At 35.9% G+C, this 27,062-nt stretch overlaps 1 protein-coding gene across 1 annotated transcript in view; it reads left to right on the top strand.

Annotated features, from left to right (window-relative positions):
- LOC148946128 (tether containing UBX domain for GLUT4) overlaps positions 1 to 26,488 on the top strand; it is a 75,637-nt gene extending 49,149 nt beyond the window's left edge. The window contains exons 7-11 of the mRNA XM_089097615.1: positions 1,642 to 1,794; positions 3,765 to 3,898; positions 9,972 to 10,228; positions 22,859 to 23,051; positions 26,413 to 26,488. Coding sequence (XP_088953741.1) covers positions 1,642 to 1,794; positions 3,765 to 3,898; positions 9,972 to 10,228; positions 22,859 to 23,051; positions 26,413 to 26,488 — 813 coding nt within the window. The remainder of the gene's footprint in view (positions 1 to 1,641; positions 1,795 to 3,764; positions 3,899 to 9,971; positions 10,229 to 22,858; positions 23,052 to 26,412) is intronic.
- Positions 26,489 to 27,062: the final 574 nt, after the last annotated feature.

Here is a 27,062-nt window from a genome sequence, read left to right on the forward strand (position 1 = left end):
TTAAGCTCAGGAGATACGAATACCTGTTAAAATTCAAACTCAAAACGACCAGAAATTACTATTAAAGAATAAATGAAACCCAAAACGAACAGAAAATTAAATAAACAATCATAGCAAATAACATACAACAATTAATAGTATAAATGATTAAATAGATTTGAAAGAGAGTAATGCTTAGATTGAATATGAAAATCAAGCTTATAACGAAAAAAAATATTTTACTATTGAAGTATAAATGAAACTTAAAACGAACAGAAATTAAATAAATAATCAATGCGAACAAACATACAATATATATTAATGTAAATGAATAAATAAATCTTAAAACGAGTGAAACTTAAATTTAATATGCAAATCAAGTTTGAATCGAATAAAAATAACTACCTACAAGAGTTTGGGTATCGCCTCACTGCAGAAGCCTAAAACATACTGCGTCATTGGCGCTTTACTGAAAACGAATTATATTACAAATGTTTTCTTTAGTACTTAATATTGAAAATAAATATTAAAATTACAGTAAAATTTTGAACTGATGAGCTTTCAGCAATTAATGTCATGATACATCTTTAATTTATTAGTTTTTTCCAAGATTGGTCAAGACAAATATAGTTTCGCTACAAACAAAATTGGATACTGCCCCCTTCTTTAACTGTAAAAACCTAAAGCCTTCTGCGTCATTGGCACTTCACTGAAAACTAATTACTCGTATATTACAAATTTATTCTTTTGCAGTTCTTACAGCATTGAAAATGAAAATAAAAATTACAGTGAATAAAAATCTTGAACTGATGAATCTTTCAACAATTAATATCATTATATATCTAATATTCAATTTGATTTTGTTTATACTTTCCAAGACTGTTCAAGACTCATATAGTTTTCAGTAAGGCGCAAATGACGCAGTTGGTTTTAGGCTTCTGCAGTGAGGCGATACCCAACTTTTGTTTGTAGTTATTTTTCAAACTTGATTTGCATATTCAATTTAAGTTTCACTCGTTTTAAGATTTATTTATTCATTTACATTAATATATATTGTATGTTTGTTCGCATTGATTGTTTATTTAATTTCTGTTGGTTTTAAGTTTCATTTATTGTTTAATAGCAAAATATTTTTTTTTCGTTTTAAGCTTGATTTTCGTATTCAATCTAAGTATTACTCGCTTTAAGATCTATTTATTCATTTATATTATTACTTGTTGTATGTTTCTTGCTATGATTGTTTATTTAATTTCTGTTCGTTTTTGGTTTCATTTATTATTTAATAGTAATTTCTGGTCGTTTTGATTTTGAATTTTAACAGGTATTTGTATCTCCTGAGCTTAAGTTTAAGATGGCCTTTACTTTTCTTTGAAAAACTTATTTTTCGGAAAGTTTTTTTTTTTTATTTATACCGTGTAAAAACCTACATGATATATTGGCGCTTATATCATTGGCACTTCGTCGATGTGACAAAGTTAAAAATGAAATTTTATCCATTATTGGTAATGGGTAATATTTTTTCATTACTCTTTTTTTTAATGATCAATTCAGGTGTTTTAGTTTCAATTTTTATTCAGTGGTTTTCTTCCTCTTGCTTTTCATCATACTTAAATTTGTCTTTTATTTTGTCTGTATTACTTTTTAATTTCATTGAATCTTCAGATTGAGTCTGAAGAGTCAGGTGAAGAGAAACTAGAAGAAGAGGATGCAGCACCCTTACGAATTGTCATTCAGTTAAGTGGGACGGTATTACCAGAACCAGCGCCACCAAACTTGGAAAATATTCCCATTGAAGAAGAAGGACAAGTCTATCCTGTAAGAATTTATTAAGGTTTAAACAACAAAACCACACTGTAGAATTCTAAAATTCATACTTAAATCGAACTTGATTTTTTAACTCCGGTTAATATTATCTATGTCAGAATGTGTCAAGTTCTAAAGCTCCATAAATTTTTGTGTTCAACCTGGATTGGTAATTCTAGAATTCCTTAATTCAATAAGAATTCGAAGAATAGAAATTCTACAGAATAAAAACATATTCCATATATTTACTGGTAATTACCTCCACCAAATTTTAATCCCGTGAAAAATTATTAAAGACATAGAATTATTTAAGACATAGAACCACACTTAGTAAATTTCTTAAAGTGATACCGGAGTTTAACTGAAATTTTAATTCTTAAAAGATTATAACTCCTCATAGTCATATCCAGGATTTATTATTGTTTTTTTTTGGTGGTGGGGGGTGGGGGGTTACAAAAAAAAATTAAAAAAACGCAACAAAAATTCGTTTATATTCATTTTTGTTACGTTTTTACGAGTCGGACAAACATTTCGGTGAGGGGGGGGGGAGGTCAAACCCCATGCCCCCATCGCTGGATACGGTCTTATAACTCCTTTAGAAAGTTTTTTTTCTTTTGCCAGTTATATTGTGTTGGAAAAATGCGCTGGCTGTAGTAATTGAGTTTTTTTTACACTTTTTGCATTTGGTCTGTAATTGGGTATGATGTTGCTGTTTCTGCTGAGGTTCCAGTGCCTCGATCAGGTCGACTCAAGTGCTTGCAAAATCGATGTATAAAAGCTTAAACTTCTGACGATAATCCAGCAAAAGTACGTCAGTTCATGTCAAACCGTTTAACTTTGTCGGTATTCCAAAATTATATAATAAAAAAAATCTTTTTTCTGTTTAGCTGTTTTTTTTTTTTTTTTTTTTTTTTGTATTATATAGTCTTTTTATCAGTAAAAATATTTAACTGAACTACCGTCGTTCTCGGGTTTCAGTATCAGGTAATGGATGAGACTGAACCTACTCCCCCCCCCCCCCTCAAACCCCCATATTGATAGTCTTATTTTCGCTTTACTAAAAATCAAATAGATGGCTCCAAGTTTTCCCAATTGATATTTCGAGAAATTTTAACTAGCTATCGCTTTTCAATACATTTTTTTGTGTGGAATGGTTGCAGAACTAAGGACGCTCTGATAAAATAAGCTTGTTCTTTTTAAATACTAAAGAAAAGTTGCTGAGGTACATGTTCCCTGTGAAACAAGCAATTTTGTGATAAAACCCCAAATGTAACTTGCCTTAAAATGATAAGATACCTATTTAAATGGATTCACTCTGATCTATCCATTCACAAAGCCAGACATATGATAGTACTTATACTTTTTCTTAGAAAAGAATCTAAAATTGATTGCAAAATACGAAAAAAGTTGTTTTGTCAACGATTTTCAACCAATTTTCAATGCATTTCCAATCTAAAAAATCCTGGATCCCAAATTTTAAAAATATAATTCGGTAGATGGATGTAACTGAATCTCAGCTATGGAGTGATAGCATGTTTTTTGCCTTTCATTGATATATTTAAACTTTTTTTTTCTCGAAACTGGCTAAGGATTCCAAAATTTGATATAAGATTAAAGGTGAAATTATTTTCTTTCCTCTCATTCTATCTATCCATCTCTCACTCTCTTTCTTTATCTATCTATCCCTCTCTCTTTTTCTCTATCTCCCTCTCTTTTTCTCTCTCCCTGTTTTTCTCTCTCTCACTCTCTCTGTATCTTTCCCTCTCTCTCTCTCTTACTCACTCTCTCTCTCTCTCTCTCGCTCACTCTCCATATTGCAACGAAAATTTCATTATCCAACCTTTGCTCCTAATCTATTCCACAAAAAAGACTTTTCAGTTACGTTTACCTCGTCGGGCATTGTTTCAGAATTCCGAGTTCATTTGTATTATTTGCTAATCGTGGTTGCAGCACTGCAGCTTTTACATTTCTTATTTTTTTAGCTTGGTGAAAGAGATGCTTTGCTGTTTGATAAGAATGAAGTGAAATCTCCTGGAAAATTAGAAGTTGATGATGATTTTTTTGAGCACACTTTAGAAGATATAAAGCTGCTACATAAAGACCTTGTCAGGAAAAGGTGACTGTTTTCAACGTTTATAGTCTGAATTAACGAAGTTCCATAGCCTTTTTTTTCCATAGCCATAGCCTTTTTGGAATCAAGTTCCATAGCCTTTTTGTTCCATGGGCATAGCCTTTTTGGAACGTAACTTATTCTAGAACTTCTTGTTGGTCAGGAGTGTGCATAGTCAACAATATCAGGGAGTTTTCCCTGGTTAGTTAGTATAAACGTCTGTAAAAGAAAAAGTGATAAATGTGAAAAGTGATAAATTATAAATGTGATACGGCTCTCGGGCTTGCAAATGGAAGCAAAAACATGAGATATTTTATTCCAATCCATGCGCCTTGAAAATTGCTGTGGCGCAGTTGAATTGTCCAGAAGTCAATTCGACTATGTAAAAAAAAATGGGCAGTAGAGAAAATCTATATATAGGTGTATTTCATTAACAGTCCTTGTTCATTTATTTCTAAAAAAAAAGTAGAAAGCTTAACTTTTGAAGCTTAAAATAAATTTATAAAGACAGAGTAAGAAATTTGAGAAAAAAAAGGAAAGAAAAAAAACTCAGAACAGATTTACTGCCCGACATGCATCATCAATAAAAAAAAAACATGAATTGAAATAATAGTCAAGACTATAGGAAAGAACAAAAAAAAACATTTTCTTAGAATGAATACATTTGTTATTTTCAATTTGTGCTTACTATTATAAAAAAGCTACCTCTTTATCACTATTTTTTCCTTTACTTCCATTTCACTCAAAAGTGTTGACATTTAATGCCTAAAAAAGCCTTTAAGATATCAGCTGTTATTTTTAATCAATCTGTCTATTTTGTTGAAACGAATTTTAAATTCGCGAAGTATTATTTGATGAGGCAGTTATTTTTATACACTCGAAAGGAATGTATTCTAAAGGAAGAAGATATTTGACTGAGATTTGTTACATATTAAACTAATGAGACTAAACTGATTGTTTCAAATACGCTTATATATAAAAACACCTTAGAAGTTCGAGCAGACACAGTTTATCAATGTTAAAATTAAAAAGGATAGACTATTCCAAACATATTTTCTTTTCAAACAGTTCGTGGTAACGAACTGTAAGTAAGGAGCGACCCGGCTCAATAGTAACCAAAACTCTAAAAAACGGAATTTTGATACCAATAGATATATCAAAAGAATCAGATTTTTTTGCTGGTTTCAAATATATAAATTTTATTATGTGTAGTCTTACCCATCAAAGGTTAAGCGCCGGAGAAAATTTACGTTATTTAAAAAAAAACGGGCAAACACCCCCTAAAAGTCATAGAACTTTAACGAAAATCACATTGTCAGATTCAGCTTATCAGAGAACCCTACTATAGAAGTTCAAGCTCCTATCTGCGAAAATGTGGAATTTTGCATTTTTTGCCAGAAGAAAGATCACGGATGTGTTTTTTTTTTATTTATTTATTTATTTATTTTTTTTTTTTTTTTTTTTTTTATGGGTGATCGTATCGACCCAGTGGTCAAAGAATATCGTGAGAGGGCTCATTCGGACGGAAATTAAAAGTTCGAGTGCCCTTTTTAAGTGACCAAAAATTGGAGGGCAGCTATGCCCCCTCCCACGCTCATTTTTTTTCCAAAGTCACTTGATAAAAATTTTGAGATAGCCATTCAGCATAGTCGAAAAATCTAAAATCTATGTCTCTAAGGATCACTTAATCCTCCACAGTCCCCAGGGGAAGGGCTGCAAGTTTCGAACTTTGCCCATTGTTTACGTATAGTATAGATTGTTGCGAAATATAAAGACATTTTCAGGGGGGATTTTTTCGGGGGGGGGGGGACATGAGGTAGCCATTTTTATCACCATGGTCGGAAAATACAATAACTATGTCTTTGAGGATGACTTAATACCCCACAATCCCAGGGGGGAGGTCTGCAAGTTATGAACTTTGCCCATTGTTTACATATAGTATTGCTTATCAGGAAGCATACAGAATTTTTCAAGTGGGATTTTTTCTGGTATTTGGAGGGGGGGTTTGGGTTACGTGGGAAGATATTGCCATGGAAAAATTTTTAATGGAGGAAGCGATGTCGCTATGAAGGGGGCGCCGGATTTCCTAGCATTATTTAAAAAAACGATCAGAAATTAAATAATACAAAAAACAATTTTTTCAACTGAAAGTGAGGAGCAACATCAAAATTTAAAACGAAAAGAATTTATTATGTATATGATTGGGTTCGCCCCCTAGTCATTACCTCGCTCTTTACACCAAAGTTTTTTTTGTACTTTCATCACAGCTATTTATTCTAATTAACAACCATGGTGATTAAGAGGTTATTCTAAAAAAATTAGAACAAAATTTGGACTTTAGCGTAAAGAGTGAGGTATTGAATAGGGGGCGAACCCCCTAATATACGTAATAAAAATATACGAATATAGAAGTTCGTTACGTAAATTAATATGTAAGTTACGCCAGAACAAAATTTCGAGAAAGCCATTGAGCCAAAAAAAGTTAAATTATTATGCAAATTTCGTTTTAATTATTCATACACGGTGAGCCAAAATCAAAGCTGCATTAATTCAAAAACATTCAGAAATTAAATAAAAAAAAACAAGGTTTTTTAGCTGAAAGTAAGGAGCGACATTAAAACTTAAAACGAACAGAAATTATTGCGTATATGAAAGGGGCTGTCCCCTCCTCAACGCCTCGCTCTTTACGCTAAAGTTTTAATATGTCTAAAAATTTTATTTTTTAAAACAATAAAAAAATTTTGCGTAAGGAGCGAGGCGTTAAGGAGGGGACAGCCCCTTTCATTTACGGAATAGTTTCTGTTCGTTTTAAGTTTTAATGTCGCTCCTTACTTTCAGCTAAGAAAAACTTGTTTTTACATTTAGTCAACAAACTAAAAATGATACTCCAGTTTTAGAGGGTTTATGGGAGCTGCTGCCCTACTCTTATTTGGGGTAACTTCTCTTCGTCTTTAGCTAATTAATTTTATTTATTGTAATTTCTGTTTGTTTTGGGTTTCAATTGTTCATTCGTAAAATTTTCTTTTTGTTCTAATTTTTTTTTTCAGGTTTGAATTATTATAGGACATAATTTCTGTTCTTTTTTAGGTTTTTGAATCTCTCTACTTTTTTTAATTTTTTCTTGTAAGATTTTTTTTAATCAGTTAAACAGCTGATATAGTTCTGCTGTATGTTAATTGTACGAATATGTGTAAAGTATTTTAAGCTTTTCTTCTGGAAAACTAAAATATCCGATTGCCTTTTAAATTTTGGGCAAATTATGAATACTCTCTTGAAATTTTCGATCAGGCTTAATTTTGTGCAACAGTTTATTTTGTTTTATATTTTACTAAGCATTTGGTGTGAATGGGGAGGGGGATTTGGACTATGTCAAAGACCTACCTTTAGTATTCAACCATAGGGTACACTTGTAAGCAGATCCAATCACAACGATAAGCACAGGCTATGGGGGAATAGTTTTTTGGGCCAGGTTACTAGGAAGTAAACCTACCAAGCCAACAAGTTTCATGTGATGGAGCAAGCACAAGTTGGGAGTTCAAAAACGCTTAATTAATTTTCCTTAGACTGATTTCCTGAGATTGATAACTTTCCTCGATAAATGTTAAACCGCTGACCTTTACAGTCCAGGTACTTGGAGTATTAGAAGTTTCATAGCTCGGGGAATTCGCTTTTTTTGAAACTTTGAAGCCTGCTAATGCCTTCACTAAAAAAGACAACAACCTAAAATTTCTTAGGGGAAAATTTACTTTAATAGAGCTATGTGCCAATCAAATTTCAAGCGGAGCTAGAAACTTTAATGTGGAAGGTAGTGGAACTTAGTAGTAGCACACGCGGCCGAAAATCTGTCCCAGCCACATCAACCCCCCTATTTTGAGGCTCTTGTCCCATAAGTGTATAGAAGTGTTTTCATTCGAAGCTCGAAGAAATGTCGTACACCTCCCACACCCACCCCCCTATTTTGAGGCTCTTGTCCCATAAGTTTATAGAAGTGTTTTCATACGAAGCTCGAAGAAACGTTGTACACCTCAGGAAATCATCCTTCTCGTGTCCCATCTGCCCGAGATTCTTGTCACGCAAGTTGTTAGCTGATCAGAAAAAAGCAAATCTGCCTACCATCCTGTTGAAAAGCTGGCGGTGGGGGGCATCGTTGACTAGGGATAAGTGAATTTTGCGCGTCCAATTATACAAATTGAAATTTAAAATCTTTGCACAATATTCGGATTATGCAAGGTGCTGCATGTATGTGTAAGGATTATGCAAGGTGCTGCCAGTATACCCTTTTACTAAAATTCGGCGAAAGGTGCGCCGTTGGAAGGACCACCGGTCCATTTTGGTTCTCCTATCGCTTAGATTGACAATTTTTTTCTTCATTCCGGTTCCAAAAAGTGCACAAGCCTACCTGACTGCTTAAAAGGTGGTGGCTGGGGGACGTTGTGCCGAAGGGGGTGAAAACTCACTGTGGTCCTCCAATCAGAGAGACTGTAAAAATTTGCATGGTTCCAGTTGAAACAAGATGAAAGGTGCCCACCTTTTCGCTAAAATGTTCTTATTGAGGCAGGATATGTTTAATGGACCACTTCAGCTCTCAATTTATGCTGACTGAAAATACTTGTGTGATTTCGGTTCAAACAAGGGGCAACATATCCAGCAAGTCAGCTCACAGGTTGAACCCATTGCACTCTTGCACTGAGTTACAAGAAGCTTTCCACATAATGGTAATGAATTTATATCGCTTGGATCTAGATTGGTTTTACTCCGTTTTAGGGCTTAATTGTCTTAATTGACTTAATTGTCTTTTGCACCAAGTCACCCAAAATCTGCAGTCTGGATTTAGCTTGTTTTTGGATCAAATCAGAACTTATTTCGGTTCTGTCGTGAATCAGGAATTAGCCTTTTCTCGACCGCATAATCAAAATTATGTAGCTTGAACCTATGTAGCCTCGTTCTTGCAGTGGCGTAGAACATACAGTAGCTTGTTTTTGGACAGAGTCACATTTACTTCGTTTTTGCGCCGAATCAGTGTATAGCTTGGGCTTGGATCGTTTTTGTACTGACTGAGGCCTTAGCTCAGTTTCGCTCATAGTCAGTCCGCAACTTGGGCTTAGTTCGTTGTTACACTGAATTAAGATTCGGCTTGTTTTCACCGAGTCTGCCCATACGTTTTATTAAGGTCATTTTTGTCTAAAGCTGAGAATCATTGCTGGAGTCAAATTTAAACAAAGTGCAGCACTCCCACCTTCCAGCTTAAAAGTTTGCTTTGGAGCGGGGTGGTTGATTTGGAGGGATCTTGGGCCGAGTTCATACCTCTAATCGTACAGTTTAAATATTTTGCAGGATTTCGGTTTGAATAAGGGGCAACGTGCAAACTTTGTCTACTAAAACATACTCGTGAAGGAGGGGCCAATCGTATAATTTTAGATCCTTACCCCTGAGACAGAATGGGTTATGTTCCTCCCAAAAACATACATTTTGTAGCTTTTAGCCATTCTGGGTGAAATGTCTGTTTAAAAATTCCAATGTTCTATGTCATGGGGATCGCAAGGATGCCCGGAGTGGAACGTTTTGGGAAGATAGTGTTTCTCCTTCAATAACTCTTGGCCCTTAAAAACAGCGCTGGATCTTTTAATTTCCGATGGAATGTGTACTTTTTCAACTTTTTACGACCATTATCTCTCTTCGAAATAACCAGGGTGAAATAATATATGGGAGGCACATTAATCTTTATTTAGTGAACTGTAATGTGTTCACAGTAGCCGAAGCGTACTATACCTTGAAAGTTATATGTATAGTTGTGGCAGTTATCCATTTTCCGTTAAAATGTTATTTTTGTAACAAAACAGTGATTGGTGCATACCTATTTTAGTCTTATCTTAAATGAGTTCACTTGTTTATAAATCGTCTAAAATGAAAGTATTAAAAACCAAGGTAAAAAAAAAGCAAAAACTTTCAATTTAGTGGCTGAAAAGGAAAAGAAAATGTGGCCAGTTCGGTCTTGTTACGTTTCAAATCTTAATCAAATGGGAACGTTGCCTGAGTAACTTGAGATTCTTATACTGAATAAAACAAACAAATTTTGTAGGAGAGAAATAGAAGAAGAAACTGAAAATCTTCAAACGTTGATGTCACGAACGAAGAAAGAAGACATTCTGTTAGCCCAAAGAGAAGCAGACAAACTGGCGAAGCTTCATCGATATCCCAAGACAACTTTAAGAATAAACTTTGCGTTTCCTGACAATTCTGTGTTGCAAGCTGTGTTCCGCTCGTCAGAGACTGTAGCTGCTGTCATGGAATTTACACAAAAATTTATCAATATTGAGAAGCGGAATTTTTATCTTTGTAAGCCAATTTAGTGTTTATATTATTCCTATGTAGCACCCTGTGCTGGTGTGGTTCAGGCTAGTCTTGTGTTTACCATCACCACTCATTAATTAGATTGCGTTGTGGGAGCAACACTTTAATTTTGTGCTTTTATCCTTTAATTTTTTTTTTTCATTTTATTATGAGAAGGTGTTCTAAATTCTGTCGTTCTGTAGAAAGTGTGCATATCGGGCTGAATTGATGAATATGAATTTAAATTTTTAAATTTAGTTACGTATAATTCTTGTCTAGGGCCAAAAACGACGGCTGTTATGTGTCCTAGAGTCTATAATGTGTGAGTGGAAGGGACATTTAGGGGTTATCAGGTGGCCTTGATTAAAGTATATTACCTCAGATTTTTCACGCGGAGTTCGTGGGTTCATGAAACACATGATTTCGAAAACTTCGAAGAGGATCTCTTAAGTGGATCTTTTTGCAATTATACTTTATAATTGGAGGAATACAGTGGGCTCGGCCAACCCTCCACCCTTTCCTCTCTGGAGCAAAGCTATAACAGAACGGTATGCATTTTTACGTTGTTTAAAAGGGAATCATTCATAGAATTTCAGTGTTTACGCCTAGAGGAAAAAAGTGAATCCGTGGCCTCTCCAGCATTCGTCACCCCTCCCTTACTGCCGATCTTTTAGCACAAAATTAGGGATGGTCCTTGTTAGCCATGTTAAAAAGTTAGCCATGGTAAAAAAAGATCTTGGGTGAACTGGCATCTTACAAGGATTTTCAACAGGTATGATTGAAGGACTGACGTCGGCCCGTGGTATTTATATCATGCTACAACTGGAAGTGTGTTCCATAATCTTAAAGATGCCACCTGAGGACAAAATCGGATGGGACGTAACACGTGGGAGGGGCCCTCATGCTGTCAGAACATTGCTGGCAATACGACGAACTATACTCAGTAAATTTGACTAAAAAGTAGACATCCATATGGTAGGATAGTAAGAAATATACGATTGGATCAAGGCAAAGAAAAGAAGGCGTAGGATAGATCCAGGGAATATATGCTTCAGCTTATGCAAGATGCCTATATCTCTTGTAATCTTATCTTTTATTGCATTAATATGGACTTTGCAGGATGTACTCACTTATAGATCTAAAGAAAGTATACTTTTGGCGCATGTATCTTATGAATACCCTGAAAAACTATAAAAACAAAAACGTAGTCTTAGAACCAAATAGTTCACTTACACCAAATAGAACCAAATAGTTCATCTGACATAAAGAACTCCCTCAAATAAAGCGGGAAGATTTGTCTGCAGTGAAGCCTGGTCAAATAACTTACTGTCATCAGCGAATAAAGTTAGGCTGTCATTAGATTCTAACTGAAACATGGGTTCACTAGCGTGAGAGGTGTGAAACAACATGTAACAATATTTTGGAATGCTCTCACTCTGATGCGACCAAGTTTTCCAATTAGAATATCATGTTTCAAGGACTCAAGTGCCTTTTTTATATCCAAAAATAAAGCAGCTTGGGTAAACCAAGAAATAAAAAGACCAAATGAATGAAACGAAGGAGCGAAGCACATGCAAAATCAGTCAAAGGAGCAACACGAAACTCAAATTGAAATTGATGAAGGAATTGTTTTTCATCAAGTAAGCTTGCGAGTCTTGATAGCATAGGATTTTCAAAAAATCATGTTGAAGATTGGCAGGAGAGAGATCGGTCTGTAATTTTAAGGATTGCTCCTTGAGTCACCTTAAAAGAGAACTATTACCCTTGCATTTTTAAATGCTTCTGGAAAAATACCAGGATCAAACGAAGCTTGAATAAACTCTGTTAAGGGTAAAATAATTGCTGGTAAAATTAACTTAAAAATATTATTAGGAACATAATCCGGACCTGATGAGGAAGTGCCCTGTAGTGAAAAGAGAATCTTACAGAGTCCGGACTCTGTTATGGGCTCTAGTGCCATTGATTTTAGACAAGCTGGGCCTAAACAAAGATTTGTAATCTGGATCAAAAGGTATTAGAGAAATAGCTGCTGCTGTGTTTTTCCCAGCAGCAGAGAAATAAGATGCTAGCAAACGTTGGATAATTTCTTTTATTGGATACCAACTGGCCATTAGCAACTAGAGTTTTAGGTAAAAACCGGTTTTTGAGACCCTGGTTCTAGAACCGAGTTGTTGAGTTTTAGTTTTAGACATTTTTCTCACAGCTTTACCACATTCGGAAAACTTTTTTTAAAAATAGAGATGGGGCTTGGCGAATAATTAATTTAAATAGGTTCCTGAACTCATGTTTTCATCCAGGTCAAGGACAGGTGATGGAGATGTCCAGTTTTGTCAAAAATAAGTATTTCTTCTTCAGTTCTTTAGTAAACCAGGAGTCAGTCGTCCGAGGCTTTAAAGGCCGTTCTTTTTTTGCCGACCTTGGGAATATGAGAGGTTGCAAGCTTGGAGGATTGCAGTTTTTACTGAATCATAAGCCAATAAAAACATGTATTAAAATATGACACCAGCTTCAGTCTCGTCCTGCACTTGTTCAGTAAAACATAGTTTTAAATTATGACCTATAATCATCTACTACAATGGACATTTTCAAATTGCAGTCCTTACTTTTTTATCCAGTCATGGTCTAGTTTCACATATCAGTGTGTGTAAATCTTTCATGTTTTTGGGGAACAACTAGCTGCCAAACCATGTTTATCTTTGGCGATGATGGGCTTGCAACTTTTGGATTATTGCACCTATTATTATTATCTGATATGAACTTAACGCTAAGAACATTTGTTTTATTGCAAAGACTGACTTCTAAGCAAAAATTGTAGAGAACGTTTAAAAACATTTATACACTTGTGCTAAATCCATATTACTGATGTTTGTTTGTGGCTAACAAAAATTTTTCTCTCCAGAATGGAATTGTTTTCACTGTCTGATAGATAGTAGGTTTTATACTTTATGGCCAATTAACACAATATTAGCTTATTCATGCTTTGTATTTTTAGAAGTAGCAACATCTACTGGCTGAAACGAAAAAGAGAAAAAAGCTTGGTTTAAGCAGACACTTCGTATTTCGAGACTGTCTTTACGGAATATGTCTCATCTTGCTTACAGAAAATATTCTTCTGGGACATACTACTTTAAAAGTTGTATTGACAACTACAATGTTTAAATGATAGCGGACAATCAAAACTGAAGTATTGCTCCTACAGCAGTTTCGTTGGTGAAGCTGACTTTATGTTGCTGCAACACTTCACGCTGCTCTGCCAGCGTAAATACCGTTTTATTTTAGACATGTCTAATCATAGAAGGGGTCGAGGCAAGGTTTTACCCAAATGGGGGGTTAGGGGGGTTTGAACCCCCCCCCCCGAAATGTTTGTCTGACTCGTAAAAATTCAACAAAAATGGATATAAACAAATTTTGTATGCGTTTTTTTTTTTATGTAACCCCACCCCCCCAGAAATTTTTTTTTGAATAAAATCCCCTCCAAAAAAAATCCTGGGTACGGCCTTGGGTTGAGGCACAGTTACTGCTGAAAATTCACCTTGCGAAAATTCTAAAGTTTAGAAAAATATCCAAAGATATTAAATAAATCTAATATATAATAAATGTACGTTTGAGGGTTGTATTAACAAATATACTTTTCCTAAGACCCCTTGCTTAAGACTGAAGTCACCATATCTCGGTAAATAGCAAGGAGTGACATCCCTGGGCTTGGGAAATCCCAGCTATAATTAATCTAGTTCACTTCCAATGAAAAATCAGCCCAAGAACGCACTCTTTGGGCCCCAGTCATAAGCAGTACAATAGCGCTGCCTAAGTAAAGAACAATGTTGGCACAATGTATTAATTTTTTTTCTCCATACCCGGGCACTTTGTATCGAAGGATTTGTCATAAAAACTTTGAAAAGGGCTCATTCGACTGGAAATTGGAGTGGCTAGTGCCCTTTTTAATAGTCGAAAGTGATTGGAGGGCAACTAACCCCCCTCTCACGCCCACCTTTTCCCCCAACACATCCAATCAAAATTTTGAGATAGCCATTTTGTTCAGCGTAGTTGATTTCCAGATACAAATTATGTTTTTGAGGAAGATAGTCCTCCACAGCTCTCGGGGAAGTGTTTTAAGTTATGCCTTGAGGGCATATAAGAACGATGCCTGCACAATGTATTATTTATTATTTTTTCCTTTAGAGCAGGGCAATTCGTATCAAAGAAGTTGTCGCAGAAACTACGAAAAGGGCTCATTTAATTGGAAATTGGAGTGGCTTGTGCCCTTTTTAATAGTCGAAAGTGATTGGAATGCAACCAACACTCCTTCCACGCCCACGATTTCCCCAAACATATCCAATCAAAATTTTGAGATAGCCATTTTGTTCAGCGTAGTTGATTTCCAGATAGAAATTATGTTTTTGAGGAGGGAACTCACCTGCAGCCCTCAGGGTAAGGGTTGTAAGCTATGCCCTGGGGGTATATAAGGGTATTATATAACGCGTTGTCGTAGAAACTTCGAAAATGAATCATTCGATTGGAAATTGAAATGGCTAGCGCCCTTTTTAATAGTCGAAAGCGATTGGCAGGCAACTAACACCCATTCCAAGCCCACGATTTCCCCAAACACATCCAATCAAAATTTTGAGATAGCCATTTTGTTCCACGCAGTTTAAAGTTTAGGAAATTATACCTTTGATCAGGACATTCTCCCCACAGTCTTCAGGGCCAGGGTTATAAGTTATGCCCTGGGGGCATATAAGGTTTTTATTGAAATCTTTGTCGTAGAAACTTGAAAAAGGGCTCATTCGATTGGAAATTCAGAGGACTAATGCCCTTTTTAATAGTTGAAAGTGATTTAAGGGCAACTAACACCCCTCTCACGCCCACCTTTTCCCTAAGCACATCCAATCAAAATTTTTAGATAGCCGTTTTGTTTCACGGAGTTCAGGAAATTATACCTTTGAGCAGGACACTCCTCCCACAGTCTTTAGGGCAACTAACCCCCCTCTCACGCCCACCTTTTCCCCAAACACATCCAATCAAAATTTTTAGATAGCTATTTTATTCAACGTAGTTGAAAGTTTTGGAAATTATGCCTTTAATTATGACAAGCCATCTGCCCTCACAATCCACAAGGCAAGGTCTGTAGATTATGCCCTGGTAGCATGTAAGGTTCTTTTACAAAGCGATTTTGTTAAAACATAAAAAAGGGCTCATTCAATTAGAAATTGAAGGGGCTAGTGCCCTTTTAATAGTCGAAAGTTATTTAAGGGCAACTAACTCCTCTCTCACGCCCACCATTTCCCCAGACACTTCCAATAAAAATTTTGATATAGCTAATTTGTTCAACGTAGTCAGAAGTTCTTGATAATGTATCTTTTAGGATGATAACCCAATCAGAACCGTCTGTGAAAGGGTTTTAGTTGCGCCCCGGGGAGATATAAAGCTTATATAGAAAGTTATGGTAGAACTTTCAAAAAGGTCTCATTTGTTTGGAAATTGAAATTTCCCTTTTTAATAGTTGAACGTGATTGGAGAGTAATTGACCCCCCTCCCACGCCCACCATTTCCCCAAACACATTGAATCAAAGTTTAGAGATAGCCATTTTGTTCAACGTAGTTGAAGGTTCTAAAAATTATATATTTAAGGATGACAAATAAACCCAGAGCCCCCAGGGCAAAGGTTGTAAGTTATGCCCAGGGGGCATATAAGGTTTTTATAGTTAGAGTTGTCGTAAAAAGTTCAAAAAGGGCTCATTCAATTATGAATTCAAAGGGCTAGTGGCCTTTTTAATAGTCAAAAGTGATTGGAGGGTTACTAACCACCCTCTCAAGCGCACCATTCCCCTAAACACATCCAATGAAAATTTTTAGATAGCCATTGTGTTCAACGTAGTAGAAAGTTCTAGAAATTAGGTATTTAAGGGTGACACCCCCCCCCCCCCCCAGCCCTCAGGGCAAGGGTTTTAAGTTATGCCCTGGGGGCATATAAGGTTGTTATTGAAAGCGTTGTCGTAGAAAATTCAAAAGGGTTCATTTGATTGGGAATTAAAAGGGCTAATGCCATTTTTAATAGTTGAAGGTGATGGGAGAGTGACTAATCATTTTCCCAACACATCCAATCAAAATTTTGAGATAGTCATTTTGTTTAACGTAGTTGAAACTTCTGGAAATTATGTCTTAGAGGATGACAACCACCCTCACAGCCCTTAGAGTAAGGGTTTTAATTTATGCCCTGGGGGCATATAAGGTATTTATAGAAAGCGTTGTCGTAGAAACTCAAAAAGGGCTCATTCGATTGGAAATCGACAGGCCTAGTACCCTTCTTAAGAGTCGAAAGTGATTGGAAGGCTTGAAATTTTATAGTAAACGTCGATGCGGGTATAATGTATGATTTTTCGTTGTTGTTGCTGTTGTTTAGACCAGGGCACTTCGTATCGAAGGAGTTGTCGTAGGAACTTCGAAAAGGGCTCATGTGATTGAAAATAGAAAGGGCTTATGTCCTTTTTAATAGTCGGAAGTGATTGGAGGGCAACTAATCCCCTTCCCACGCCTACCCTCCCATTTGCCTTTATGTTTAAAAACTAAATGTTGCCTGTTTAAAAAAAAATACAATACAAATGAATTTGCTTTGTCAGTTTAATATACATATACTGATATATAATAAAAATGTTAATATTATTTGATTTATTAAAGTTATAAAAGTAAGAACATTTATATTTTTTTCAGTAAAGTGCAAATTATGTTCTGGCCTTGGGAAGGCATAGAGGTTTTGAGCCCATCTTGTGTTAATTTCTCTCGTTTTGAGTTTGACTCGGTTATTTTTTGTAATTTATGTTCGTTTTGGGTCTCATTTATTTATCATTGCTGATTTTCGGTAGTTTCACGCTTCGTAGATTATTTGATTTTATTTTTGCTCATTTTTTGTTTAATGGAGTTCTTTACTATTCTTTGAAAAACTTATATTGTGGAAAAAGTTTTTTTAATTAATATCCTGTAAAGGCTGAACTTGGTGACATTAATTTTAGTCTTATGTATTCTTCTATGCAAATCAGTAAAATTAAAAATTTGTTTATTTAATGAAAAATTCAAATTCACTCCTATTAACTGCCGTACTGGCTAATATTTCATGAGGATCCCGCAACCTTTGATGAAGGGTTTTAAACAGGAACTATAATTAACTTTTTGATGGGGGTGCAGCTAATCAGAGATTGGGATATCGCACGCACCCCAAGTACAGCTATGGAATGCCTTGCTACTGTTTTCTTTTCATTTTTTACTCTCTTTTTTTCTTTTTTTTTGCGAGTTGAAAGAATTCAACCTTTATTGTCCTACTGGGCAGCAATTTTTTCTACATAGTGACAACCATGAAAATTTGTTATTTTTTTCATCAATGGTAAAAGCCATAAAAGAGAAAGCATTACTTTGTAATTCCATGGTCGGTGCAAAAATGACATATCAACACAACCGCAATTAATTCTGTCTGTTGATGCTCGGGGAATTCATGGATTGCCCACGGCAGGAATATTTTTTCCTTTTGAGTTTTGGCTAAACGACATGCAGAAAATTGGCCATTCTGTCTGAGTCCTATAGTTGCCTTTTATTTTTTGCATATACCTTTGCCCCGAAAACAAAAGATTTTGTAGTTAGTTGGCCGACCTTTAAGTAGGGAAGGAATTGTTCATATGCTTTTTTTCTTCTTTCTTGGTTTCAAGGCTACATTCTGTGAATTATATAGTGAGAGGAATCAGCCCCAGCGTGTGGGGAGGCAAGCTTTCAGGTTCCTGTCCTCTCCCCTCGAATTATTAGACTTTGTTCAGTTTCTCCAGTAACAACTTGTTATTTTTCATAAATTGTGTTATACTCTCTATATAATTTGTCAGGCTTTTTTCGTTTTTTGATTTTTTCTTGTTTTTTAATCTCTACCTCAACCAAGATAACTTGATTTTTATAACTGTTTTCTGTATGCATGTCTGAGTAAGCAGTTTCAGCGCCCTATCACTGAAAATATTCTACTATCTTTGTGAAAGCTTTCATCTTGACGTTTGGACCCTTTTTGGCCTTTATTAGACAATAATTCTACTATCCTTACACCCCCGCCCCACCTTGTCCAAAAAAAATAAAAAAATAAGCGTGCTCCTCTCCAATACTTGTTTCACCCGGTAGAGATTGTTCCAGCCTCTTATTATTGCCTGTGATTAGTTATATAAACATTCAATCTTCTACAGTGATTAATTTAAAAAAATGTTTTTCCAAAAAAGTGTTTTGGAAAGAAAAGTAAAGAGTAATATTAAAACATAAAATGAACAGGAGTAAAGTCTTACGATAGGTCTAATTCAAAACAAGCAGAAATTACTATGAATATATATATGTGGCCATTCAGCGTGTCCCCAGGTGGCGATAGGGGAACGCTCTACAGATATGTCTTCCTAGCTAATTTATCTACTATGGGTTGCCTCCCCGTAGTAGCATAATATTTGTAGGCATGAATATATAATGAGTCGGAGGTAATAGGTTTGAGACTGTCTGTACAGGATTTCGACTCTTGTTGATAGAAGAACATCGCCAAGTGCTGAAAACTATTTTGTGACCAAGATGGGCTCAGGATTGCACAAAGCCTCTATTCATACTGGGGTCCCAGGGACTTCTTGCTGTCCCGTCCTAAGCCAGCTTAAACGCTTCTGTGTATATTTGAGAGGATATGTGATCCCCGTCCTGCACTGGTATCCGACATCATTGCTTTTCCTGAGGCAAAAATAATTTCAATGATTTAAAGAACATGAAAATTGGAACTTGGTATGTTACGACATTAAAAAATGACTATCGTATCGATATTTTGACTGACGAATTCAGACGATTCGAACTGGATTTATTAGGAATTTCAGAAACTCATATCCCAGGGGTAGGAAGCATGACATTAGGTGACACAGAATTTGTTTACTCAGGCAAGAAGGATGGGGTACATAGACAGGGAGTAGGGCTCTTGATAAATAAGGAAGCTGCTAAGTCTTGTTTAGGCTGGGAAGGTATTAATAATATATTACTAATTGCTCATTTTATGACTAGAAAGTTCAGGGTATCAGTTATAGTAGTATACGCCCCTGTAGAACCGACTGACGGAGATACTAGTGACTCAGGGGAATTTTACTTACAGTTACAGGATCAAATAGACAGGGTCCCAGGTAGAAATATGATGTTATTACTGGGAGATTTTAACGCCCAGGTTGGTAGAAATAGGGATAGATGGTATCCCAGTCTAGGTAAATTTGGTGTAGGAAAAGAAAACAGTAATGGATACAGACTTTTGCAATTTTGTAGGTATAACAATCTAGTTATAACCAATACGGTGTTTGGTCATAAAATGGCTCATAAGTTAACATGGTACTCACGTGATGGTAAGACAGCAAACCTTATTGATTATGTTATAGTAAACCGAAGACTGGCAGGATCAATACCAGATACTAGGGTTTATAGGAGTGCTGTTATTGATGTTAAGAGTAAAGATCATCATCTAGTACTGTCTAGGGTTAATTTAAAGCTAAAATATCGGAGGGGTAACTACCTTCGGGAAGTTATGATGTTGGTAGACTCCAGGATGAGAATTTGAGAGAGACTTTCCAGGAACAGTTAAAAACTATACTTCAGAGTTTAAAATTTAATAATGTGGAAGATGGTTAGAATAATTTTAGAAAAATAATTTGTGAAGTTGCTAAAGGTGTATTAGTGAAGAAAGCTAGAATTGTAGCTAAGAATATTAGTGAAAAAGCTTAATGTTTAAAAGAAAGGAGAAAGGACTTGTACAAGAATTATCTGAGTGATAGATCGTATGAAAACAACAGAAATGTAAAGAAAGTGAAGAAAGCATTAAAATATGAACTAAGGAGGTGTGAAGTGGAGGCCATGGATAAAATTGCCGAGGATCTGGAAGATGCAGCTAGACGGCATAATAGTAAAATATTATGCTGGCAAGTTAACAAATTGAGAGGGAGTAGTCAATCCGGACCTGGCCCAGTTAAAGATAGGAATGGGGTTGCAATTAGCGATAAGGAAAATACTAAAGAGAGATGGGCCGAACATTTTGAGAATTTTCTTAACCGAGATAGAGTTGCAGGAAAATATATAAAGTAAAATGAAAAAGTTTGTGATACCTTGAATGTGAAGGAAGATTTGTTTTGTGAGGATGAATTTGTACCAGTACGAAAAGGATTAAAAAATAATAAGGCTCCAGGTGCTGATAGGGTGGTAAATGAATTTCTTAAATGTGGTGGCTCTGAGGTTAGAAATACGCTATTGAAGATTATGAATACGATTTTTGAAAAAGGGGAAGTACCTAATGATTTTAGGTAAACCTTAATTAGGTCCTTTTAAATGAAAGATTATAAAAGCGACTGTGGTAAATATCAAGAAATTAGTCTGGTTTCTGTAGATAGCAAATTACTTAGTAATATTATACTTTTTAGACTGAGAAAAGCCGTAGACAAAGTTTTAAGAGAATAACAGTGCGGTTTTAGAAAAGGTAGAGGATGTGTCGACCAAATTTTCACTCTTAGGCTAATAATTGAGAAGCGCATGAGTTTTCAAACACCCTTGGTCCTCAGTTTTATAGATTATGAGCAAGCATTCAATTCTGTTGATAGAAGAGCTTCAGCAAAGGTCTTATCCTTGTACGGTATAACAAACATATACAATAAAGTGATTAGTGCTATGTATGAGAATAACATTGCTGCGATTAAGGCACGAAATGAGGTTGGCAGCTGGTTTTGTATTAAATCAGGAGAGGGTTGTGTTCTATCCCCCTTTGTATGGATTGTTTTGATGGACTTTGTTTTAAGGATCATAGGAAAGGCAATGAGAGACCACGGAATCAAGTGTGGAGGAAGAAGTCACCTGGACTTGGATTATACTGATGATTTAAGCATCCTAGATGAAAGTGTGAGGAAAATGAATGAAGTTTTAGAGGTTTTGCAAGTTCAGGGTGCTAAAATTGGTTTGAAAATTAATGTTAGGAAGACTAAGTCACTAAGGCTAGGAATAAATGAAGACGAAAAGGTGACGTTGGGTAATGAAAAGATTGATCAGGTGGGTAGCTTCACTTACCTTGGTAGTATTATTAGTAGAGATGGTGGGAGCAGTGAAGATGTTAAATATAGAATAGCCAAGGCTCATGGTGTTTTTTTACAGTTGAAAAAAGTCTGGAAGAATAGGAAGATAAGTCTGCAAACCAAGATTAGAATATTAGAAGCTACAGTGATGACAGTGGTCAAATATGGCTCTGAAGCATGGACGCTCCGAAAAGCGGACGAAGATTTGCTAGATGTTTTCCAGAGAAATTACTTAAGGATTGTTCTGGGTACCCGGCTGACTGAACGTATTTCAAACAATAGGCCATACGAAAAATGTGGTTCAATACCACTGTCTGGGGCTATAAGGAAAGAAAGGTTTGGTGGCTAGGGCACGTTGTGCGGATGAAGGATGACAGGATGTCGAAGGTTTTTCTTTTCGGCCAACTTTCTTGGGCTAAACGGAAAGCAGGTCGTCCCCGTCTGGTGTCGGAGGATGTCATAGAGAAATATTTAAAGAAAATAGTAACTTCTTGCGAGGTTGTAAAAAGGGAGGCTTTGAATAGATTCAGATGGAGGAGGAGCGTACATAGCTGTGTTGGTCTCAGGCGACTTGGTGCTGCGGTGAGTTGTTAATAGTAGTAGCAGTAGTAAAACGAACATAGACTATGTTGAACAATCAATTCAAATTTATAACAAAGAGACATTACCATGGATGAGTAAATGAAACCTATAAGGAACTGACATTGGTCAAAGACTTGTTAGGACTAATTGGACTCTAGCTCATGGGCTCGCCGAATTTCTAGTGGATCCGTGCACTAGTACAGAATATTAATGGGTATCTGAAAATCCACCTCCTTTGTCCGTTTAGTCCAAGAAACTTTCCCCTATAAGTTTTAAGTGCTTTTGAACATTTTTGTGTGAAGTTCAGAAAAGGGGTATATTCCTCCGAAAATCATCATTCTCATGTTTTGTTGACCAAATGTCGTTTTGCCCTAAAGTTCAAGCAAATAAGAGATACAAAGTGCCTACCCTTTCTGCTGAAAAACTTGGCATGTTTTTCATGGCTTTGTAGTTTTAATTTTATCGAGTGCTTTTTCTTTTAAGACTGCTTCTGTCTCAAGAACCTGATCCAACATGCCTTAATTAAGATGTACTAATATCGATCGTGTTTGGTAGTTCAATTAATGAAAATGGTGAAACACAATTGTTGCGAAAATCTCGTTCACATTAGGAATTACATAATCCTTGATGTTTAGCAGTCAGATTAATAAAGCCTAATATCTATTATCTCATTCGGAAATTGCAGACACTTCACCACCAAAAAAAGTCCTAGGGAACTTTTGGACCCGTAAGCACGACTATTTGAGCTTGATCTAGCACTTGGTAAGCAAACCTAACCTAACCGTAACCTAACCTAACATAAACGTAAGCAATACGTAACCTAACCTAATCTATGTACCTTTTTCCCCCTAAACCCCCAAAAAACAAAAGTTCAAATTTTGTAAACGCAATGACAAACCATGGTTTGCAATCCAATTCTCTATTGAAAGAAACCCCTTTGACTAATATCTACTATCTCATTTGGAAATTGCAGACACTTCACCACCAAAAAAAGTTCTAGAGCTGGAAGCACGACTATTTGAGCTGGATCTAGCACCTGCTTCTCAGCTCTATGTTGCACCCAACGAAGAAAAGAAAGAGCTTCGTGACGTATTCTGGTTAAATGAAGAAACAAGAGGAAAATTGTCTTCTTATAGAGCAGCTGAAAATCTCTTGGAAACAGCCAGGTAAATAATCTGTTGTTCCTATTTTCGATTGACTAGTATGCAGTGATTTGTATTCTAGAATATGCCTTGAAAAATGCTCTTAGCCAATCAATTTGATTTCGTCTCTCTTTTTTTTAAGGTTAGGGTTGGATTTGTGAAGGATAAGATTTTGCAGTGGTGTGAATTTCCTCCTCTTACCAAAGTAATTTTTGTCTTAAAATCAGGACTTCAAAAAAGGAATTAAAGACGAAGCTGTTTGTTGGGATCCTCCCTATTGTTATCAGTACATTTTCTGACCGGCTGAGGATGAAGTGAATTACAAGGCAGCGATCAGTATCTCTCTGTATTTCAAAGGAGATTGCAGGGAGATATTGGATTATTCTTTTTTTCTGGAATACTTTGATCACTGTTTAAGATAACCTCACTCTCTTTTGTGCTCTCATGCTTGATTTAGCTTTTCTTTTGCTAGTTTGAAGATTAAGTTAACTTTTTTTAAGTCTTCTTACTTTTTTGGATTCTATGAGGGAAAAATATGGGAGTCTGATTAGGACCTAATCAGTCTACATCTGCCAAAGCCGGGAGGATGCATCTAGCTTGTCGATGGTTTTTTAGAGGGCTGGTTCTTAACGACTCACATCTTTCAACCCGCACCTGTTTTGGACCTCTCAGAACTAATCGTGGTGGTCTAATCAGCCTTTTTATGCCAAAACATGATGGAGCCATCTAGCCTGCTGTGCACTCTCTATGGCTCTAGGCCAAGCTAGGTGACCTTCTGAGTCTTTGGACTTTTTTACACGACTCTTCACCGGGTAGCTTTTTCGATATTTCGAGTGCAAGATTGCCTATATGTGGCTTTGGGTGATCAAGCAAAATGCTGATTTGTAAACAAATATTTGGGGGGGGGGGGTGTTGGCCACAAGAACTTAAAACTAGATTTGTTGAGATTTCCCTGGGAATATAGATAAATTTTTAGGTCTATAGCTATTATAAAAAAGTTGCAGCCATTATAAGTAGGCTGTATTTATTGTGGGCGCGTTTTAGTTAAAGTTTTTCCTAGTTCAAGGTTATCTATGGGCAGCTTTGGCATTATTCTTTATTGGTAGGTCAGGAAGAGGTTAAGCAAACCCCTCATACTTTTCTTGCCTCGGGTGCATTTCCTTTTTGTGTTTTCTCCAATTTGGGATTGGGGTTCAGGAAAAAATGTGTATTATAAAATTTGATTTTTTACAAATTTTTGAAGGATCTTCCTAGATTTTGAAAAATAATTGGTTATTTTGTCAAAAAATAGGATGCAGTAGTTTTCTGATTTTTAAAGTGCTTTTGTTAACGAAGGCGTTGCAACACATACAATTGGATTCTACCATGATTTGTAGGTTTTGGCATAGAAATCTTGTTTGGGATATTTTAGCAGCCTGTCTCGAGTAGGAGTTTTTGATTGAATTATTCTACAGTTTTTGCCTATTTTTGCTGGTTGTGCTTTAGTGTAGAGTGATATATTTTAATAAGGATCTATAATAAACAAAAAATCGCGAAGAAAGGAAACGAGGACAATTAACAGCCAGTGAAAAAATTGAAAAATTATGCAAATATTTCGGTCAAGACCTCCGCTTGACCGTCCTCAGTGCAGAATAAAACTGATAAAAATATAAAAACCAAACCTTAAAATAAAAACACCAAACTAAAATTGGACGACCCTTTCCTAGTAACGGTAAAAGGGTAACTGAATAAAAAACACAAGTCTAAATGGCATTTCAGAATTTCATTTTGCGTAAAGCACTTTTAAAGGCTGATCGCTTTCCAGTTTGATTGTTATCGGAGACTCTATTCGATTGCACAATATAACTTTGTGGATGTATGTAAAAACGATCAGAATTAATAATTTTGTCATAAATGGGACTTAGAAAAATTTCTCCAGTGTCTCTATTGAGAGCTACCTTTTGGTGAATGTGCCAAAGGCCTGAGGTTTTTGATTCCGCCTTGGCGCAACATGTGTACGAGAATCCACACCATTTCATTTTGTTTGACGAGGCCTCTATCGTTGCCCCCGTTAAAGGTCTCATGCAAGTTTTCAGGGAGGCAGTTGAAATAAAAAAGCATATTCACCAAAAGGTAGCCCTCAATAGAGACACTGGAGAAATTTTTGCATAAGTCCCATTTATGACAAAATTATTAATTCTGATCGTTTTTACATACATCCATAAAGTCATATTGTGCAATCGAATAGAGTCTCCGATAATAGTCAAACTGGAAAGCGATCAGCCTTTAAGAGTGCTTTACGCAAAATGAAATTTTGGAATGCCATTTAGACTTGTGTTTTTTATTCAGTTACCCTTTCACCGTTACTAGGAAAGGGTCGTCCACTTTTAGTTTGGTGTTTTTATTTTAAGGTTTGGTTTTTATATTTTTATCAGTTTTATTCTGCACTGAGGACGGTCAAGCGGAGGGGTCTTGACCGAAATATTTGCATAATTTTTAAATTTTTTAACTGGCTGTTAACTTTCCTCGTTTACTTTCTTAGAGATTTTTTGTTTATCATGATTAGCCAGTGTGGTCTCAGAAATTATTTACAAATAGCTTACGGGGAGCTTTTGACCAGGTCTGTTCTTAATTATTTTGATTTTTCTAAGAAACACGCCAACCTTATTAATCCACAAGAATTTTTACAGCATAGTAGAGTAGAGAATCATTCCGATTTTTCTTCGTGTAAACCTCAGCCTAGGAACACACGCCGAATAGCACTTTATGGAGAGAGTTTATTGTCAGTCTTTATTTCACACTTTAAAATACCAAAAAAAAAGACGTTTTTTCCTAAGTAATACAATATCAAAAACTCGACAATTTCTACAGCAAAACCTTTCACCGACGGATTTTCAGCAGATATCTAGAATAGCTCAGAATACTTTCCGCCACGACTTTTGTATGGCTAAGGCTCGTTTATCAGAAATGTTTGAAAAATTAGAGTACGAAAAATTTCAGAATTCCAGATGTTTTCTTCCGAGATTTTGTCCTGGTCCGGCCATTGAGAACCTATCTTCTAAAGTTCTTACTCCGGAAGAAACCCATGTTTTGTCCAAGGGACATAAATTTTGCCTACCTCAAACACAAGTGAATTTCGCAGAGATAGTCTCCAATGTGGAGGCGGGTATATTTGGTTCACGTGGTGCTGTGGAAAATCCAGATTTACTTCGAGGAGAGGTGGTTAAGAATATTCTTGATTTCATTCCATATTCCCCAAGGTTAAAAAATCAGGAAACACAAACTCTCAAAAAATTAAAAAAAAAGACCCACACATCATTATCACCAGGGCTGATAAAGGAAATAAAATTGTTATCCTTGATAAAACTTCATATAATACAAAATTTACAGATATTTTATCTGACAGCCATGATTACAAGTCCTTAGATTTAGACGCCACCAATAAGTTCAACCACTTAGTACACAAGGAACTAGAAACTTAGTAAACTGAAAGACTTATTACTCCACAAATGTATAAATGATTTTACCCTAAAGGTTGTTCAGCTCCTAACTTTTACGGGCTCCCAAAACTCCACACAGATGGAGTCCCTCTACGCCCAATTGTGGCTTCTTATAGCTCTCCGACTGCCAGATTGGGGATATGGTTGTCCAACCTTTTTCGCCCCCTTATGCAAACGCAAACTTCATACATAAGAAACTCAGTTCACCTTGTTGAAAAACTAAAAGACATTGAAATAAAAAAAGATACAATTTTGGCCAGTTTCGATGCCATTTCTATGTATACGTCTTGCGACATTAAAAAATTTGAACTAGCTCTTCAAAGGAAATTAGAAGATAATATTGACCAAATGGACTACAAAACACTGGATATAGAAACAATTATGCGTCTTGTCCGTCTTTACAATAGTTCCTCCTCATATTTCCGATGTAATACTCAATTTTTCACCCACATTAGGGGGTTACCTATGGGTCCAAGTCTATCACCATTTTTTGTAACTTTTTATATGGAATTCATAGAAATATCTGCTCTGGAAAATTTTCCGATAAAACACCGTT

The sequence above is a fragment of the Artemia sp. Qi Xiang Cuo genome, chromosome 12, assembly GCF_049724085.1.
Source record: "Artemia sp. Qi Xiang Cuo chromosome 12, ASM4972408v1, whole genome shotgun sequence".
Taxonomy (NCBI): domain Eukaryota; kingdom Metazoa; phylum Arthropoda; class Branchiopoda; order Anostraca; family Artemiidae; genus Artemia; species Artemia sp. Qi Xiang Cuo.